The 19,230-nt window shown below is 37.9% G+C and overlaps 1 protein-coding gene across 1 annotated transcript in view; it reads left to right on the forward strand.

The window, feature by feature from the left end:
• The window catches only part of LOC108878813 (inactive N-acetylated-alpha-linked acidic dipeptidase-like protein 2), a 330,935-nt gene that overhangs the window by 130,833 nt on the left and 180,872 nt on the right, over nt 1–19,230 (forward strand). Inside the window, exons 8-10 of the mRNA XM_051077222.1 lie at nt 1,379–1,646; nt 13,933–14,052; nt 17,521–17,653. Of these exons, the coding sequence (XP_050933179.1) occupies nt 1,379–1,646; nt 13,933–14,052; nt 17,521–17,653 (521 nt within the window). The remainder of the gene's footprint in view (nt 1–1,378; nt 1,647–13,932; nt 14,053–17,520; nt 17,654–19,230) is intronic.

The raw sequence follows: 19,230 nt of genomic DNA on the forward strand, positions 1-19,230 counted from the left end.
GTAAACATCAAGAACCAAACAAACCAGTGGAGGGAACTCAAATAAGCCATGGATCACATTTTATTGACATCTTTTCAGCAATTAGGAAAATGGGAATGACTGACAAAGACTGACAGCTCCTGTGAGGAGTTGTGTGTGTGTGTGTGTGTGTGTGTGTGTGTGTATGAGTGTGTGAGCATGTGAGAGAGAGAGAGAGCGAGCGAGAGATTCATGTTTTAACACTCACCAAGCTCTAGGAAAAAATAAAGTAAAGCTATTTTCATTGCTATGAAGACTAATTAGTACTAGTGTTGCCATTATCATCCTCAATTTTTGAAGTGCTAAATGGATTTCTCTACATTTCGATCTTTGAAGCAATCTTTTATTAACATTTCCCATTTTAAAGAACATATTTTTTTCAGAATGTCATTATGTGGTCTTTCATTTTAAAACCTCGAGATATGAATAAAGATGTCATGGTTATGAACTTCATCATATCTGTTTAATAGAAAGGGCCACAGAATTACAATATTGTCTCCTGTTTTGGTAGTTTTATTCAGCTGTAATAGTCAATAAAGAGGGAGGAGTCCTCAGATGATCTGTAGGAGTTCACCTGACCGTTTTTTTTTTTTTTTCAGTATACTAGTTGAATCCCCACTCAGTTTTGAAAACATACATTGTTTGGAGGTACAAAGCCTCCCACTTGTGTGTTTGCGTTGAGTGTTACTCATAAAAAAAGTGTGTTGAATTGTATTTCCTCATAAATGCTTGTAAAACAATTGCACATCCATTTCTTTTATATAAGTTTCAAACCTGCATGTTTACTTGCTAGTGGTCCTCTTTTCTGTTTTTGCTGACTCATTTCCTGGAGAATTACCACCACCTGTAGGTCAGTGGAGTAGTGTGACACTGTTGGCAGGAATGCCTATGACACGGCATGTGCTCCATACGTGACACATGCTACTAGAGGTCAAAACAAAATGGGTTGCCTTAAAATGTGTTTATATGTGCTCCTGTTCATATGTTAAGACAAATGTGTTGTGATAAACCCTATAGAAGTCATTCACTGACATATCCAGGTCAAGGGTATTTAACAAAAAGTATAAAGAAGGTAAAAGTAAAAATATCTCTTCATTCCCAGTAAAACTTAAAGCAAATTAGATGATTGCCTATATTTGAAGCAGCAAACCTTCAAAGCCCTAACAAATATGCCCACAAACACCCCTAAGCACATGCAGTAAAAATGCTTTGTTTCCAGAAAATTAGCTTTTCCTTAAGTCTCACTAAAATCTGACTAACAAATCGATTAAGTCTAATAATTTGTTTTATTTTAGAGTAATTCATCCATAATGTTGTATTGCTCGATTTAATAAGGATTTCTCTTGTCTCCTGCTTCCAGGTCTTTCTCTAGCCTGTCAGACGATAGTGAAGAAGCCAGAGCCAGATACCTCTTCAGACAGTGGGTGGGACTTGGTTTGACTGATGTCCGTCTGTCCAATTACACAGTTTTACTCAGCCTGCCTGGTTCCACACCCAACACCATCACTGACAGGTCTAGTCATCAGTGTTTCCTGCCAAATGGGATCCCCTGTGACCAGCGTGGACCAAAGGATCTGCCGAAGCAGCAGTTCTCCTACGCAGCCTACTCTGCTGAAGGAAGTTTGCAGGTACTGTTCTATTCCCCTGTATTGACATTTCTTAAACCAAAGGTTGCTTCACCCTCCTGGCTGCTGCACTCTCCTCCAGCCTCTCCTCCCCCTCATCACCTTCATATTGTCAGATTGTCTAAGTCTCCAGCCCCGAGCCAGTGAAGGGTCACCAGTAAAGGTCATAGCCAGAGGTTGTGGCTTTAAATGTTACAGCTTGGCGAACCACAGTTCAGGGTCCAAAGGTATCTCAGTGCTGTTATTTCAACTAAGTCAGACAAAGGTACAGATGATATTTATATTTGTATTTTCTGGTAGAATGTCAAAGCGATTACTTCCATAAAGAAGAGTCCTCAAAAGACCTCATTGCCTGCAACTTGGTTATAAAATCATTTCAACACCATTTTTAATGTGCTAAAGAGCTGGAGATTAAAGGTTGTTGTGGATTTTTTAAATTGTAATTTAAGGTATAAGCTAAAGTGGACATGAGTACAAATTCACCTGAATTTGCATTAGCTTCCCACAAAAATGAAATTTGCTGTAAACTATGATCTCTTTCTTTCTCCTCAATATATCACCTAGTCATTACTGTGATCGATTTCAAAAGTCCTTATGTTAGGCTGAAGGAAGACCTTAAGCTTATTGAATCCTATAAAAACTCGACATCCCACAAATACAATACACTGGACAATAGGCAGACTGTGATTAGAGCTGTGCTGGTAGGAACTCCCTGAAAGCATCACATAGAAAGGCCACATGTTTAATGAGGACACTGTCATTGTGAAAGAGGAAGTAGATGCATCAGGATCACAGTGACAGATGACAGTAATTGATCCATCAATCACACTGAACAGAACAGTATGTTACAATGTAATAATGAAAAAAAGACTTCTGAGTTTTTACAACCCAGCTCAGTGAAGTTAGTTTGATATTCATTAGCTGGATACTCACTTTTCCCACTCATGTTGTCATCTGCTCAGTGTTTCCTTTTGACAGTCATTTCAATCTTCTATATGTTTACTGTTGTACCAAAGCGTTTATGCAACCATTGCCCAGTCTCCCCTGTTGTAAATTTAATCCCCCCAGAGGGCAAGGCCATCAGTTTGGTAACCACAGTTCTTTCAGCAGTTACTTTGGTGAGTACAATGTAACTGATTGCAATATAACCAACAACTGATGAGTAGAGCTACAGAAATAAAACAGGTTGTTTACCTTTAGGATAATCTTAATGAGGGAATCAGATATAGTCATTAACTGCTATACAAGACATGATGTCTGGATCAGAACTGTAGATTGTACAACAAATGTGTGTCACCACCTTAAATACAATGAAACAAATGACATGTCAGTTAAAAAATTTAAGCCTTAAATGAAACCATTAAAAATCGTATTAATTTTAAAATGATTTCTTGGGAACACAGAAAAAAAAAGGCATGCGTTAAATGTAGCACCTGGTATGGTACAAATATACATTGTAGAATGAAAGTGTATTGCCAGGTTCATGGATTTAAGTGGGTTATACTCAAGAGGATCATTTTTTTTATAAATAGAGCAGAAGGAGAAATTTTCTTGGTAGGGTGCCTCAGGCCATCTTTTCCAGACAAGAGGTAGTTCACACACATTATGCATTACACTTAGATAAGAATAGACTCTGCGATTAGAACAGCACCAGCAAACTCAATGCAGAGACCGTAAAAATCTTCACCATGGTATTTGTGTCATGCTGGATGCACTGTAAATCTTTCCCACCATCCTTCACGAGTGTGAAGGTTAATGGAAGTCATTATGCATGTAGCCTGCCCGCACTAGCCAGCAGACACACAGACACGCGCGCGCACAAGAAATACAGTCACACTATTTTTAGAGGGTTTTACTTCTCTGTATCCCGGGAACAGAGAAAAGGGTTGAAGGAGACGCTTGTTATTCCCTTGAGCCCCTGCCCGGCCCGAGGGCAGATGAAAAGTTGGAGTGAGTCTCTGAATACCAAGTTTTCCTCCTCTTTTCTCTCCCTCTCTCTCCCCTCGCTCTCCTTTCTCCGCTTTGCTCGATCCATCCAGCTGTCCACTCGTCGGAGTCTACCCATAGGAGGGTCACAGTCATCCATCACCAGATTATTTCCTAGCTCGGTTCCTGCACGCTGCCTTGAATTAAGCGGCAGTTTGCTGGATCTAAACATGGCTTTCAGACAATTAAATATGGCGTTTGTGATGGATGGGTGGCGGCACAGAGCAAGTATACTGGGCTAATAAGTCCTGCTGTTGGTGGCACTGTTTTGCTGGAACGGGAACTACGCTCTGTCACACACACACACGCGCGCACACACACACACACACACACATGGAAATCAGGAGGATCAAGTCAAAGGACTGCAGTATTTTCTTGATGTGGGCCAGAGCAAGAAAATATGCTTATTAAATGCAATGTGCAAATTGTAGCACAACAAAATGGATATGTTACACACATTCTGCTTTTATAATGTAGTTATAGGTGCTGCTTACATATCTGTTCTCATTTGTCATGTAACCAAATCCTTCACTTGTCACCTGTGTATCTCTGTCCATTCCTGCAGTTCAGAAGCAATAATGATACGTTAATTGTCCTCCTTTTCCCTGGATGATTTGTGGTTTATCAATGTATACTTGTACTGGCTGTATAGCAGAGAAAAAGTCTGTGACAGGCTTGTTTTAGTGTAGTAGGTAGTGTTTTTTTATTTTTAGTTTTTATAAATAATTCTTGAGATAGAAGAGGTAAAGAAATCTTCTTTAAAAGTTGCATAGAAACTAGCCTGTAAATAAATAGGGGCCCATGTTTGTCTTAGATATACTATGAGGTGGAAAAACTAGCAAAAAAAATAGTGAGGAGTTAGTCTTGAAACTAGTTTTCGAGTTTGAGTTTTTGGGATTGTGCTCTCATCAGTTGTCTGTGCAGCAGCTCATTACAATTCATAGTTCTGTTTCTTGTTAGGCAACCTCCAGCAGATGTAGTAATTATGACAGGAGCAAGTCCAGTACAGGTGGCAGATGTACTGGACAAAGGTTCACTGGGATTAACAATCTATATAGTCATTTAGATGGGAGGGGTTGACAATCTACCCTGTAAGCAGACGGTCACAGGGTCAAACCCCACTACATCCACTCTGTCCAACAGTTACGACCTGAGTCCTGTGTTGGTTGCTGATTACCCAGTTAACGGAGAATCCATTTAAGGTCTCAGTCTGTTTACATGGCAGTTTGATTCCCCATGACTGAGCTGCTGTGTAACCATGACTGAGCAAGTTAACAAAAATTCTGATTCCCCTTCCCCCTGCTCATTAACCATGGCTCACTGTAATTTTATGTAACACTTATTTCAGGATGTACAGATGTGTTAGTGTGACTTGGAGCTGGATACTGGTTGAAAAGCAAACTTGATAGCAGGCAGAATTTGTGTTTAACCTTACCAATAATTTTATAGCTTTACTTTGAGCCAATACATGTATTGACTTAAAGGAAAGGAACCAATATGCAATTATAAATTACAATCCAAAACATATGAAGAATAAAGCTTCCAATATTAAATACATTTTTACTGGCATTTAAGTTAAGCTGTTTTTTTTTTTCAAGGAAATTTCTCTGGAAACCAACAACTGTATACAAACTTAAAACAACTAAATTCATAATTACTATTTCACAACTTTGTCTATTGTATGAGTATTTTTGAAGTGGAAAGAACGTACATACACACAGTAGGTAACAGAATGTATTGCTATTTTTATGATATAGAATACAAAGTAATGAAGAATATGAGTGGATGTGAAAAATGACTTGGACTTGTAAAGAACACACTGAGAAAAAACACAAGCAGCATCCCAGGTGACACCACATCCATGAAGTACAGAAAATCCTCCTGGCACAGTACACATTCACCAGAGGGTGTTATCCATCAAGTGAAGCGAGAGACCAGGCTCCCCATAGAGCCTCAGGACCATCTGGTCACAGCTGTAAGGACACGTAAGAACACATACGAGATACATGAGAAAGTTGGTAGAGTAAGTAAATATTGTATGGACCTACATAGTAACAGATGGTAACTTCTGATTTTTGCAATATATTTCCCTGATAAAGAGCAGAATGCGTCCTTTGATATTTTGCCTAACTACATAAAAATACCTCTAATCATTTAGCCTGGTAAAAACAAATGTGATATTAATCATGCCGCTTAAATATAAACACACGTTATATTTAGTAACCGTACTAGTTACTTTAAAATGGATGTAGCTGACCTGTCTAAATATAATTGTGCCCTTGCTTGGCTGACAAAATTATAAATTTTGTTCAAAATACATTTATATTTCTTTTCTCTTATATTCCTCTCCAGAGTCATTAGTCTAAGAACTTTATGAAATGAAACTTTACTAGATGCCATTATGTTCTTATTGTGTGAAAAAGGAGGGGAAAAGTACCTATAGAAACCATGAAATCATTTAGTAGTTGAAGTAGTTTCCAGCATTCTGTAATCCATATGTAATTTTGCAAACTGCTGCCTGGTTTTATGGTATATAATAAACTGTGCCATGTTGTATTTTCTACTATCCACTCGTTGTTACACCTGATATTTGATCGTCCTGAGTCTAAGTATTGTTATTGTTTTTTTTACATGAATTATTTATGTAGAGGACAAATTCAATTCACTTGAAATAACTTCAAATCCAGCTGGATGCATATGACAAAGTTGAAGGTAAGCTGGGGTAAAGGCACAGGCTTCATTACGTGACTCAACATCACAGCGTCAAAAAGCTCACTGATGCTTTATAAATGCTCACTTTTATGCCTTCCTAAGGATAGGCTGTGGGGGAAAAGCCTCTGATGAATTCAACACAGCTATAGTGAAGTACCCACCCCCTCCCCTGTCCTCTTTCCTGTCTTCTCTCCCTTTTCCCCTTTCAGTTTTTCTCTTCTTCTGTCTTTTAGATAAATTTCAATTTCCCGTATTTGTCCAGTGCATTGTGAAGAACCACTGTCCAGAATAACAGAAAACCTATGAATACATGGGTCCCACAATTAACTTTGATATTGTTATTCCTTGTACAGCTTCAGATCAGGTCAGATCTCAAAGCAGTGAAGGCAGAGAAGCAGAGATTAAGGACAGCCTGGCATGAGATTTGACCAATCCCTTATTTACCTTGCTTAAAGTAGGAGAATTCTATGCCTAACCTCAGGTGAGGAGCCTCTGGGCAATAGCTGACATATCCACTGAGACAGCCTTAGATTTAGAGTGTATTTGAGAGGTTAGGAACTTTACTCTTTGAGAAAAGACGTGATGGCTGGAATGCTGCCCTTTATTAGAAACTACTTTTGGCCTTCTGCTGTCAAAGGCAGAAAGACAAATGGGGTCACCCACAGTGTTAGTCTCCAACTCACAACCAGTGATGAGAGAGGAAGACCTGGGGTGTTGATCAGGTTCTTGACTGAGGATACTGCTGTTGTTGAAGCAGGGCAAAGGCTGGTCATGGCTTTTGTCACACTCTCCTGAAAGACCTCTGCTGTGGAATGGTATCAAGACACCGTTGGAAGTCTAGCTGCTCAGAAGCCGTATTTGCTGCAGTTAGTTGGTTCCTTTTTGGGCAAAAGGAGAAGAGTGAGAAAGACCTTCTTGAGAGCAACACAAATGGTTCTTCCCCATCAAAACTGAAGGCTAGAACATTAGGGTATGGCTAATCTCATTGAGCTGTCTTCCTATGAAATCCCCATAGGAAGACAGCTCAGGAAGATGGATGCAGGAAATGGTTGATGAAACAGCTGAGAAAGGCTATGTTGAGAGCATAGTATCAATGTATCATTGGTTGAAGAACCTACACCATCAGTCTGTACCTTTGGAAAGAAGACACAGCCAAGCCAGTGAGGGCAGTAGGCTAACCATGACTGTATCCTCCTCTGAAGTTTCTCCCCTGCCCCCCAGCTGACTCTGCAGTGGGTTCATTAACAACAGTCGGAGACTTATTGCTAAGCAACGATGTCCGCTGTTTCTTTAAGTAATAGATTATGGGCTCCACCTGCAGGCAGGAGGCAAACACTCTGCTGAGACTGGGAACATCACCACAGGGATAGCAGTAATGAGAGGGCTACTCTTCGTTGTCTTTGTTGTATTTACCCAGTCACAGCAGGATTTAGGAAAAATCTGATCATATTAGGAAATATGTTATGACTTGTCCTAGTGCATCTCTGGTACTGTATCCAAGGAATATTAGCAACCCCCCCCCCCTTATTGTATCCCATCCCCTAGTAGCCCCACATTCTCTCCCTCCCTTTACATCCATGCTCACACTCCCTACGTCCTTTAGGTTAACCAACCACCTACACATGCATAAAAACACCCCCACACACTGATATTCAGTAAAACTGCATAGACACAAACCACCCACACTACCAATTATAAATACTCCATTACAAATAAAGCATTATTCATATTTCACCAATTCTACATGTTTTTTTTTTTTTTTTTGTTCAGGAGAGCAGAGTGCATAGATCTAGCTTGGCAATTAATAGCTTACAGGTACATTTGTATGCATATGTTCACTTTTGCATTCATAATCACAGAGCAAACATTTGCAGGATTTACCTCTTCTGTGTAAACTGCAATGTTGGAGCTATCTACACTCCAAAAATGATATGTTAATGAATGATTAATTATGTCCCAACAGACTAAACTATATAATAACCTAATTAATCAGAAACCCTTGCTATATTATTTAGCTTTGTCGAGGCTTTTCACTTATATCAAAGCATCTTTCAGGAGTGAATCAAAACATAAAGAAATGCATCTGTCTGTAAAGATACAGAAAATATTAATACAGAAAAATAAAATACAGAATTAAAGGCAATATACAGATATACATATTCCAAAACGGTCTCCCACAAGACCAAAAACGGATCTTATTGCATTTATACAATATACTGTTTATAAATGATGAGTTAATAGACAGGTTTTAACACGATACTTCAGCTGCCTAATCCTTCAATAACCGTAATGCATTATAAGATATCCTAATAAGATCTGTAATTAAGATAATTGGGATTATTTAGAAACTAGTACTATGTCATCGTACTTATCTTCACATAAATCATGGCTGCTATTAATGAACTCTGTCTCTTAGAACATAATGGAGTACTTGCAGTTTCAAGAAAAACTGTTTTTCCACATTAATATGCAAATATAAGCACATGTGCTCCAGAATCTAATGAAATCATCCTCTTTAAAAGGGCAGTCTAAAGTCTAATTATGAATATTCTGCAGTTACTGTCTCCACAAGAATGAATTCAAGAATGAATGAATAGGAGTGAGACTACATACAATAAGAACAGGCAGACGCATCATGATAGCATTATTGGGTTTTTTTTTTTTTTTTTACTATTTAACACCTTGGAGGTCTTGGAGGTCAAGTTTGTACTGTATGATGTTTTAATGACCATGCCCTTTTAGCAAGAGATGTCAATTGTAGTTTTAAAAAATGTGTCAGAGCTGAACTATACAGCATCTTAATGGCACTTTTTTTGATTAAAGATCAGTACACCCACTTCTGATTGATTAATATAAAGAAGCTGGATGTTTTTTTTATGTATGTATTCTTTTTTAGTGCAAATAAAATATTACAAATAAAGACACACCCGAAGACCAATAGACTGCTACATTTCTTTCTTTAGCCATTTCGCTCTTTCATATAAAGTACTTGGGATTATAAATAATTAAAAAAGCTTAAAAAAAAAAAGTAAAATCATTTTAAAACTGTGTTTTGTCTTGGTAATTGGATATTGTTTTCTGTCACTACATACACGTATGCCGATGCTTGCCTTTGCACACCGCTTCACACACAAGCGATTAAAAAACAACCAATGCAAGAATGATAAAATATACTTAAAATCTTTCTTAAGCACATTTCACTTCAGTTGTGATGTTCTTTTTCAGATACCTAAATGTGAAATTAACTTTTGACAAAAACCCACTCTAGTTTTGACATTTGGGCAGTACAGGCAGCATTTTACATTCATGATTTGTTTTAGGGTTTCAATAATATCTTGATCCTGCCAGCCAACTACAGCAATACTGATACAATATATAATATATAATATAATATCAGTGACAGCGATCAGTGACATCTTTATCAGCATTTTTTTCTGATTTTCTGAAGTTTAATACCATGCTTTGGTGTGTTTGCTTCATATTTGTAATTGTGCATTCACAAGATTAGTTAATTACTAGCATTTTTACTACACTCATCCATTTCACACTTCATATCCATTCTCAAGGCTCATGGATTTATTCCCAACAAGCACAGCCTCTCTTAGGAATTGTAATAGCCATCTATAACACAGGAGCGCAAAGTGGCATAAATGTGCTTTGAAGAATTTGAGGATGTATTACTCTTTAATTTTGATTCGCTAGCATCAAGGCTCACACTGGTGTGTGGGAAGAATTTGTCATATTAATGAATCATACAAAATTTTAAGTGGCGGAGTAACTAGACTTATATTTTCTGACGACCATCCTGATCACTACCACAACACCAAGACAGTTATACTGTGCTTTTATACTCCACCACTGTATTTCATTTAAACCTTTATTCCAGGTCACAGCATCCTCCGATTCAGCCCTATGTTTTGTTGTTTTATTTTGATTTTGTTTGATTGATTGTTTTTGTATGATAGAGAAAATTTTATCAATTCAGTTTCAGTTTCAGTTTTTTGCTGTAGTTGAACATATTTCAGTGTGCACTAACTAAAGAATGGCTCTCCCAACACTGGCCTTCTTTCAGCCTGCCTCTCCTTGTTGTCTGACATAATGACAGTGTGACTGTGAAGACACTTCATTTACTTGATGCGATAAGAGTTAATTACAGGGTGGATTTGAGAAGCCTTCAATCAGTAGACTGCAGAAACAATCCATGACCTCCTCTGTCTCCTCCCTGCATGGCTGCTCTCCTTTTCTTTGCCAGTTTCTGGTCTCTTTGCATACTCAGTATTTAGAAAGAGAGGCTAGGACAGAGAAAGTCCATACCTTCTATCTATGCCTTCCTTCTATCTGCATTATCCTTCTTTTTGGTGTAGATTAAGGTTTTCCAATGTGTCAAATCTTTATAAATAACACTGAAATAGGACTGAAATTATCTCAGTGTAAAACTTGACAAATACAGTATTTATGAAGCTTCCTACACTTAGTTTCAGGAAGTAGACTGTTCTTATGAGAGCATTCAATCATCTGTTTTTTTGACACTTGTAGACATAGTAGTTTTCCTGACAATTGCGCAGACTGGTAAAAAAAAAAGATGCAGAAAATGGTAATGTTTTCATGTGCAGAATTTGTGTGTATTGGTAATTAGGTGACTAGTTTAGAAATGTATATATGTAAAAACTTAATGTGAAAATTAACAAGCAGCTTAATCTCATAATCTTTTTGATACATTTCTTCTTGCATTGTCAACTCTTTATCAAGATGTTATTTAATATATAATATACTTAAAATGGGAAAATACTAATAATATAGTAACATGGCTTAACACTTTATATGCAGATTTAAGTAGTAAATAATTTGACTGAGATGCCTGAAATATCCCTTTTATTATCAGCCCTATTCAACTGCTGTGTTTACATTCACTGTATTTTGCATGTATTGTGCTGAGTAATGTTGAAAGAGTTGAAAACTCTGAGGGGCAGTGGAACCTCTGTATGGAGGACACAGTGTCTTCTACCTCTGTCTCCTCTATAATGTAACTTACTGATGGGAAATATGTGATGTCATAACAATATGAACACATCTAAAATATTCTAACTCTGCCATAATTTTAAATGAATAAAATTCAAGAAACAAGAATTTTTAGTTGAGAAATCCTTCATTAAGTGGTCTCATTCAGCCAGGAAAATACTCTTACATTCAAAACCAAAGTTTTAGTCCAGTCTCACTCTAGATGTTGTGCACATTATCTTGATGAGCTGCTGTAATAGCAATCAAAGTTTTATTTACCACTGTTGATTCCAATAGAATCATTATTGTTGCAAAACTTCATTCTCTTTGTGGCAAAAATAATGGGAAGAGATTTGAGGACATCAGTTGCTGTAGAGATAATGTGTTTTTCTCTGCATCACACAGAGTCAGTCACAAAGTTACTGTCAAAACTGCTTCTTTTAATGAGCTCACTGTCATCAAGTGTTCCCAAAACATTATTCCTTTGGTGGATTGTCTCTGCCTGCATGCCATTTCCTGGCAGCTCCTAATGGGTTAGAACACCTCTAGAGCTCCCCAAAGTATTGGCCGAGCCAGGAGTGATTTCCTACCTTGAGCTGATAAAAATGTTCTATAAGTAGAAGAACCAAAAGTGCGTCACTGAGAATTTTTGGCCAGCGAGCAATGATTTCCTTTTTGAGACTCTTTTTCTGTTATGATGAGGGTGAGGATGTAACTCTGCTCAAAAAGCCACCAACACATTAAATCTTTTCATTAGCATGACTTTAAATGAAGAGTTTTAGTTTCCTCTAATGGACTAAATGCTGTTTAAAAACACCAGAAAGACGTTCAGGAGATGCCCTGAATATTGATAATTTAATAGAGTAAAAATTGTCAGAAATATTTAATACCCAGAGTCCACCAAGATGTATTGGTTTCCTTATCATCCTTCAAAAACTCAACCAAAATCTCATGTCAGTGTCTGACTGGGTTAAGAGGAAAGATTCATCATCTCAACAGGAGAATAATACTCACTGCTTCAGCAGTACAGAGGCCACTTACGTTGTTAATTTCATTACCTCCCTGAGATGAGATGAAAGAAAAAAGGCAGTGAGGAAGACGAGAGATGGATCTAGTTCAAGCAGCACCATCTCAGTGCGTATAGGAGATTCTTCTGTATTTCAATTTGCTGTGTCTTGTACTGTTCCATGGTCTGCAGTTTAAATGGAGGACTTTTATGATGCAAATGCAGGCAGGGGTGATAAATCTCTCTTGCTCTCCTCTCCTGGGCTCTCCTGATGCAAAAAGATGTGCTCTCTCTCTCTTTCTCTCTCTCTCTCTCTTCTCTCTCTCTCTCTCTTCTCTCTCTCTCTCTCTGTCTGTCTCTCTATTCCACATTCAGACACTCTCTCACACTTTCCCTTGCTTTCTCTCCACTGCAGCATCGTGTTACAATCGCCCCCAGGCCACATGAAAAATGAATCAGGCCCAGGTGATGCAGTGAGGGAGCGGGGAGGGGGGTGGGGGATGCGGGGTGAGAGATGGGTGACAGAGAAGGAGGGAGGAACAGAGAAGGAGAGAGAACCCCAAAAAAGTAATGCTTTGACTTTCCTCAACAACTTCTAGGTCACTTTAATTTTGGAGATGATAACACTCAGTCACAGAGACACATGTGCATACACACAAAACACACACACAAAAATCACACAAATGCAAACAAATACTTAATCAGATCCTGTTGTAGTGCCCTGCTATTGATTATAAACACTAAAGGAATAATTCAATGTACACTGGCAATTCATTACATCTCTTTAATGACTTTTTAACTACAAATTGCTGCAGCTTAATTGTTTGTGGAGAGAAAGGCATTACATTTTTTATAATCAGGTGTCAGTGTGACATCTGATTTTTAGTACATGTACCCAAATTATAGCTTTTTATTCTTGCTTTGCAGAATAATTAAACAGTCTCTCTCTTAATCCTACATTTCCCACAATGCAGCCCCATATTGTCATATTGTTCTGTTGGATCCTCCCTGTTTGTATGGAAAGTCTTTATTACAGATTTCCTCTTTGAGCCTCAGCAGAGATAACCCTCAGCCTATTCAGACCTTTACATAGCTCCCCCAGAGCCACAGAGGACATTATACAAGAGTTTTACAGGCTCACTAGTACCCTCCATAAACTGACCTTTATCTTCAAAATTGTTGAAGTGCCCCTTTGATATTGTCATAACATTGGCAGCAAGAGATGAGCTTATAGTAGTTTAATAGTACTGAATTAGCAGAGTTAAAACTGAAAATAGCTGCTCAAACTATGTGTAAACTGAACCTGACAAAGCAATCCACGTTAAATTTCAGGGCTCAGTAGCTTTACTCTATGCTTCAGACATATTTCTGCCGGTACTCAGAAAGTTTGGGGTTTGATACCCAGCACAAGTGTAGAGTAAGGTCATACACACCCAGCTGACTGGGGCATATACATACATAAAAGCCACCTGACATCTGGCTGGTGTATTATGCAGAAACATCTTGGGAAAACGTTTGATTAAAGGGCATTTAGTAAGATATTAGTAACTGCTGATCTCTGAGCCTCTGTGCTGTTTCTCTCAACAGGGTGAGGTGGTGGATGTTCAGTATGGGAGTGTGGATGACCTGAGGAGAGCAAAAGACAGCGTGAACCTCACCAACCAGATTGCTGTGGTCAAGCTTGGACAAGCACCTTTGCTGTACAAGGTAAGATTAAATCAAAGCTCTGCAAAGTGCTACTGCTCTGCTCTGCTGATAAGGGAATCACACATGTGATTTTAATGCTCTATTTGAGATTTACCTGATACAACAATCCTGCAGCAGGAAAAATATTCACCCAGACTGGGAATGAGATCTTTTGATCTTTAAAAAAAGTGCAAGGTATGACTCGAAAACTGATTTTCATATAATGAGGTGGTTTAAAACTGAGTTTCCAAAATGATCTCTGGTATTTTAATATACTTCCATCCAGATATAGCTCACTGCCCTTTGAAGAAACTATATACAGCTTGCTGCGGAGGGGTCTTTATACTGAACACCGCATATTTCGTATGGTTAGCCATGTGTCACTAATTCTTTATATTATTTTTGCTGCAAATTTATCATACCTGTCTCCTGTATCTGCACCTCATCAGAGCAAAGATGTCTGAATCCATTTGCTGTCATAAGAAATAACATTAGCAGTGCATTGATTGATTAGGCCTGTTTCTGCTTGGATGTGTGCCACATTCAACTCAAAGCAGTTTTCCTATCAATTAGATGATGACAGGGAAAATGTAAATTCCACTCCAGTTAGTCAAAATATAAACATCTACTTACGTGTTAATTACTGATTAATTTATCTCCATTTTCCATTCAATTAAAAGTAATTCAATCATACAAATCTGAATATAAGCCCCGTGGGAACTTTTGCAAAATGAGAAATGGAAATTTATGCTGTAAGGGAGTTCTGACAGAAATGTAGTGTACTGTGTGGTGTTCTACAATGACATAGTTGTACAGTAACTGTAAATGATAGAAATGATTGAGAATGAATTATACTATGTTGTGCCAGCAGTGCAAAACCTTTTTGTAGCACAAATGAAAACCTTCTGAAAGCTCTGGTAAAAGGTAAAAGGTCAACCCTGAGTTGGGAATGAAAAACTTGATAGCATTAAGAAATTTTCTAAAAAGGCAAATTGTAAGTAAAGGGATCTCACTCCTACCTATTTAGGTAAGAGCAGTTCTAAAATAATGTCTCAACAAAGACCCAACAATCTAAGAGCAGTTTTAGGTGAAAATAAATTTTATTGCTTTTTATCCTCTAGTTGCAGTAGCAGTAAAAGCTAGAATCCCAACTCAAGCTCCACTTAGTATTTTTTAACAGAGCTTTCCACTGTATCACAGTCTTCACCAGCAAGTGGGGTTTACTCAGTTATCATGGAGATGGATCTGTTTACATGAGAGCCATCTATAGCACTTTTCAGATTTCTCATCTCTGTTGCTTTAAATATAAGCAAAGTTAATTTTTGGACATGAAAAACAACAGTATTACATGACAGTATGACATAATTTGGTTAATTGAGGTTGAAAGCAGGTAGTAATAGTAAGTAGTAGGACTTTTTGGCCCTGAATTTGCTAAAAAAAAAAAAAAATTTCAATAGTTTCCTTTGCTTTATTCTTTGAACATTAATCTGCCTCTGAATGTCAGGTTAGTATAAAATGACAGGCTAATGAGCCATAACAAGAGTAAATGGAGGTCACCAAAAAAGAAGAGGAGATGCTTAAAGAGGAGTCACTGTATTGCATTTACATTTACACAGCCTTTTAAAAATCCATTATGTCAGACTTTGACTGCTGTCACATGGGACCCTTCCAGCAACAGGCTGCTGACCCATTTTTCCTCCTCGCCCACAGTTTCTGACAAATTTGATCATGTGTGCTTCATAATGTTTCTGTGTGTCAGCAGCAGAGAGAAATGATCGTCCTTTACATATAAGTGGGGAAGAATGATTGATGAGCCCTGTATTCTCACTAATGAGTGTGTGACGGTGACTGCAGGCCCCACGTTATATACAGATAGATTCATATTTGATACACGCACATGGAACGTGTTTTGAGCATGTTAGCTCAACTCATTTGGTTCCATTTATACCAATACATTTGAGAATCACTATGAGGAATCGCGATCTGAGCTCATTACTGTTAGCCGACGAATGACCACTTTGTGGAAGTTAATGAGATATAAATAAATAAATAAGAATTCCTGCACAGTAATTCTCATTATGATCCATGTGAATGTCAGTTGTGTGTATGACATAGTATGTATGTCCGTGAGTGTGTGCATGTTTGTGTATTGTACTGTATGTGTGTGTGTATATGTGTACAGATGTGTGTGTGTGGTGTCCCTGTTTTCCAGTGAAGGACAGAGTTGTGATGAGAGGAGAATGACCGTGGCTGGTGTCACATATTCAATGGAATAGTCATCTATGCTCATAAAAAACAAGGACACTACATCTCCCATGGACAACAATGAAATACTGCTCGGCACAGTGGCAGCTACAGCGCACTTCCCCTCACCCAGAAATGATTCTGTATTGTTGCTAGTGATTTTGGCTAAATAAACAGCAACACAGTCTAACCTTTGATCATCATGAGGAAAACAACCAGTCATATATAAAAAAAAAAACCACTTCAAAAGGATGGTTAATAAGAAGTCACGTCAGCTTTAATAAATGCACCTTCTCTCTGATGAATTTTAGACAATAAACATACAACATGTGGCTGCTTCAAATCATAACTAATGCAGTGTGTTTGACTGACAAATGATGGGGGATATGGCACAAGAACACCACAGAAAGGACACTTCTTTCACAATAATATTCATTAGCTACAAAGACAAACACAGAGAGCTAAACTAGCACTGCCTTTTTTTCCCCACTTCTTGCATACATGCCTTTTGGGGATAAGGAGACTATCACACAGAAAAGCATGATGAAAAAAAAAAAATACCATTTTCAATTATCAGTATAAATACATTACAAAGAGATGTCATAGTACAGCAGCAGTGATGATTTGTTTGTCAAAAATCTAATTTACCTGTAGAAATGGACAATATGCCAATACAGACCATCATGTTAGATAAAATAGTGTTCATATTTCTTTTTTAGAAAATCAAATGAGAAACTGTTCATGATTTACACATGATTTAACATTTTTCGTGTCATACTTGGTCATACTTACCATGATATATAAGCTATATTGTAAATTATTCCTGAAATTTATCCAGTTGTAAAAAGCTCTATTCCCCTAAGAATAACATAGTATTGACTTAAAAACGATTTACCCATACTGCCTCCATCTTCTGACAGTTGACAGGGAGTTCAGAATCGCTGTCTGTGCCTCTGTTCCCAACTGTTCATTTGATTTAGCTCCTTTTTTATCCCATTTTTTTTGTACATTTTCAGATAATTATTTTTCACAAATGAATATACACTTATTTACACACATAAATTACCAGACCAAAACAACCAACATATTTTCAAGTGAAAATGTATTCCAGTGTCATTGTGTAGGTTTGAGTAGTGGCTATCTTTTTCCTGCTCACATTAATAAAGCAGTGTGAAATGCCTCTGCTCATATGTCAATGCGAGTCTGAATGTGCCATGTCCTGTCTTTGTATGTCTGCATGTCCAGCTGTCCCTACTCTCTGAGCTGGGTTTTGGGGGTGTTCTGATTTACATTGACCCATGCGACGCTCCCCCTGGTCGTCACAACTGGAATCAAGCCTTCAGAGTTACCCTCAACCCTGGAGGAAACCCTGCCATTGGTGAGTGATTATGTTTTAGTTATCAATGGTGTATTTCTGTTCAGGTTTGGTGAGGTGAAAATCATATCATGTGGCGAGTAAAACCTAATTATGAACTTTTCTTTAAAAATTGGAAACGTCATTAATATATTTTTGATGTTTTGATGTTTACATGATGTTTACATCAAAACAACATACAAATAAACAAAAAACTACAAGTTTACACACTGGGAGAAAACATGATACACATTGCAAAGATGCAACGTATGCTAATATCACGAAAACTAAAACTCTCCAGACCATGGCTGCTCCTCAACATTGAGTACTTAAATATCCCAAACTACAGGGGGGACAAGTCCTCAGCCCACATCAAACAAGCATCTATTAATGCTGGGACTTGAAGCACAGCTCTCATTCTGAGTTCATCTAGACTTAAAAAAGCAACACTAAAAAAGCCAGTGCCGCACACTCCTTAGCCACTTCCAACAGGACACCAAGGGGAAATGGCTGTACCAAATCTGCAACACACACAAATACAGAGCCAGTGGAAACATATGACCCTGCATAATCTGTTAATATGTCACCTGACAGTTAGAATTTTCAGTTTGTGTTTAGAGCTGCTGATTTAACTGTAATTTGTGATGTTTTTGAGTGGGATTGCATTATATGGACAAGTGTGAGATGGTTGTCCTTCCGTCAGGTTCTCCCATTTCTGCAGAAGAGAACTTCCTGCAGCTCTGTTAAAGTGACCAGTGAGTTCATTGTCACCTCTTGACCAAGACCCACCTTGTCTGGTTCAGTTTGAACCACTGTGCACCTGGGAAACACTCAGAGCTTTAAAAATGGTTTTATACCCTTACATGTACTGTGAATTGTGGGACCATGTATACACAGGTGCATGCCTTTTTATACGTTGTCCCGTCAATTAAATTTGCTGAATACTTTAGTTAAAAAATAATGTGTAAACGTTTTCACTTTGTCATTATGGGATTTTGAGTGCTGGGCAAAGATGTCAGTTTTATTCATTTGAAAATGCAAAAAGTTAAGTGGTCTGTATACTTCCTGTAGCAACTGTACATTATATTATTTACTTCAATCAGGTGATTAAGATATTACATATTAAGCAGACTGGACAAATTCTACCAACCCCAGATATAAGCTATACCCACCTCCAACACAAACCGAATACATATATTTTTGTGACATGAACAGATACAGACAGTAGCTTTTTCAGTAATGGTATCATTATATTTTGTTGGAAATGTACATTACTATATGATTTTTTAAAAACACCAACAAAATATTATTTTATTATTACTAATAATTTAAGTGCAGATCAGTTCAAGTACTATCTCTTTGGAATGTGGCCAATGCCAAAAACTTAGTCACATTTCTTACCTTGGCCTCAGGCAGAGGACATTATATCTCTCTGTATCTCTGTGACTCTTTTCTACTGTATTTAAATCACCCTCCCAAGATGGATGACCTCCGATCCTCAGTCTTGTCCCCACTTCCTGTTTTTCTGCCCGGTCTGGCCAATAGGGACATGTCATTACCGCTGAAGTATCTTTAGTCCTTGTAAGAGTCCCAGTACCACG

Source organism: Lates calcarifer, linkage group LG17 (genome assembly GCF_001640805.2).
Source record: "Lates calcarifer isolate ASB-BC8 linkage group LG17, TLL_Latcal_v3, whole genome shotgun sequence".
In the NCBI taxonomy this organism is placed as follows: Eukaryota; Metazoa; Chordata; class Actinopteri; family Centropomidae; genus Lates; species Lates calcarifer.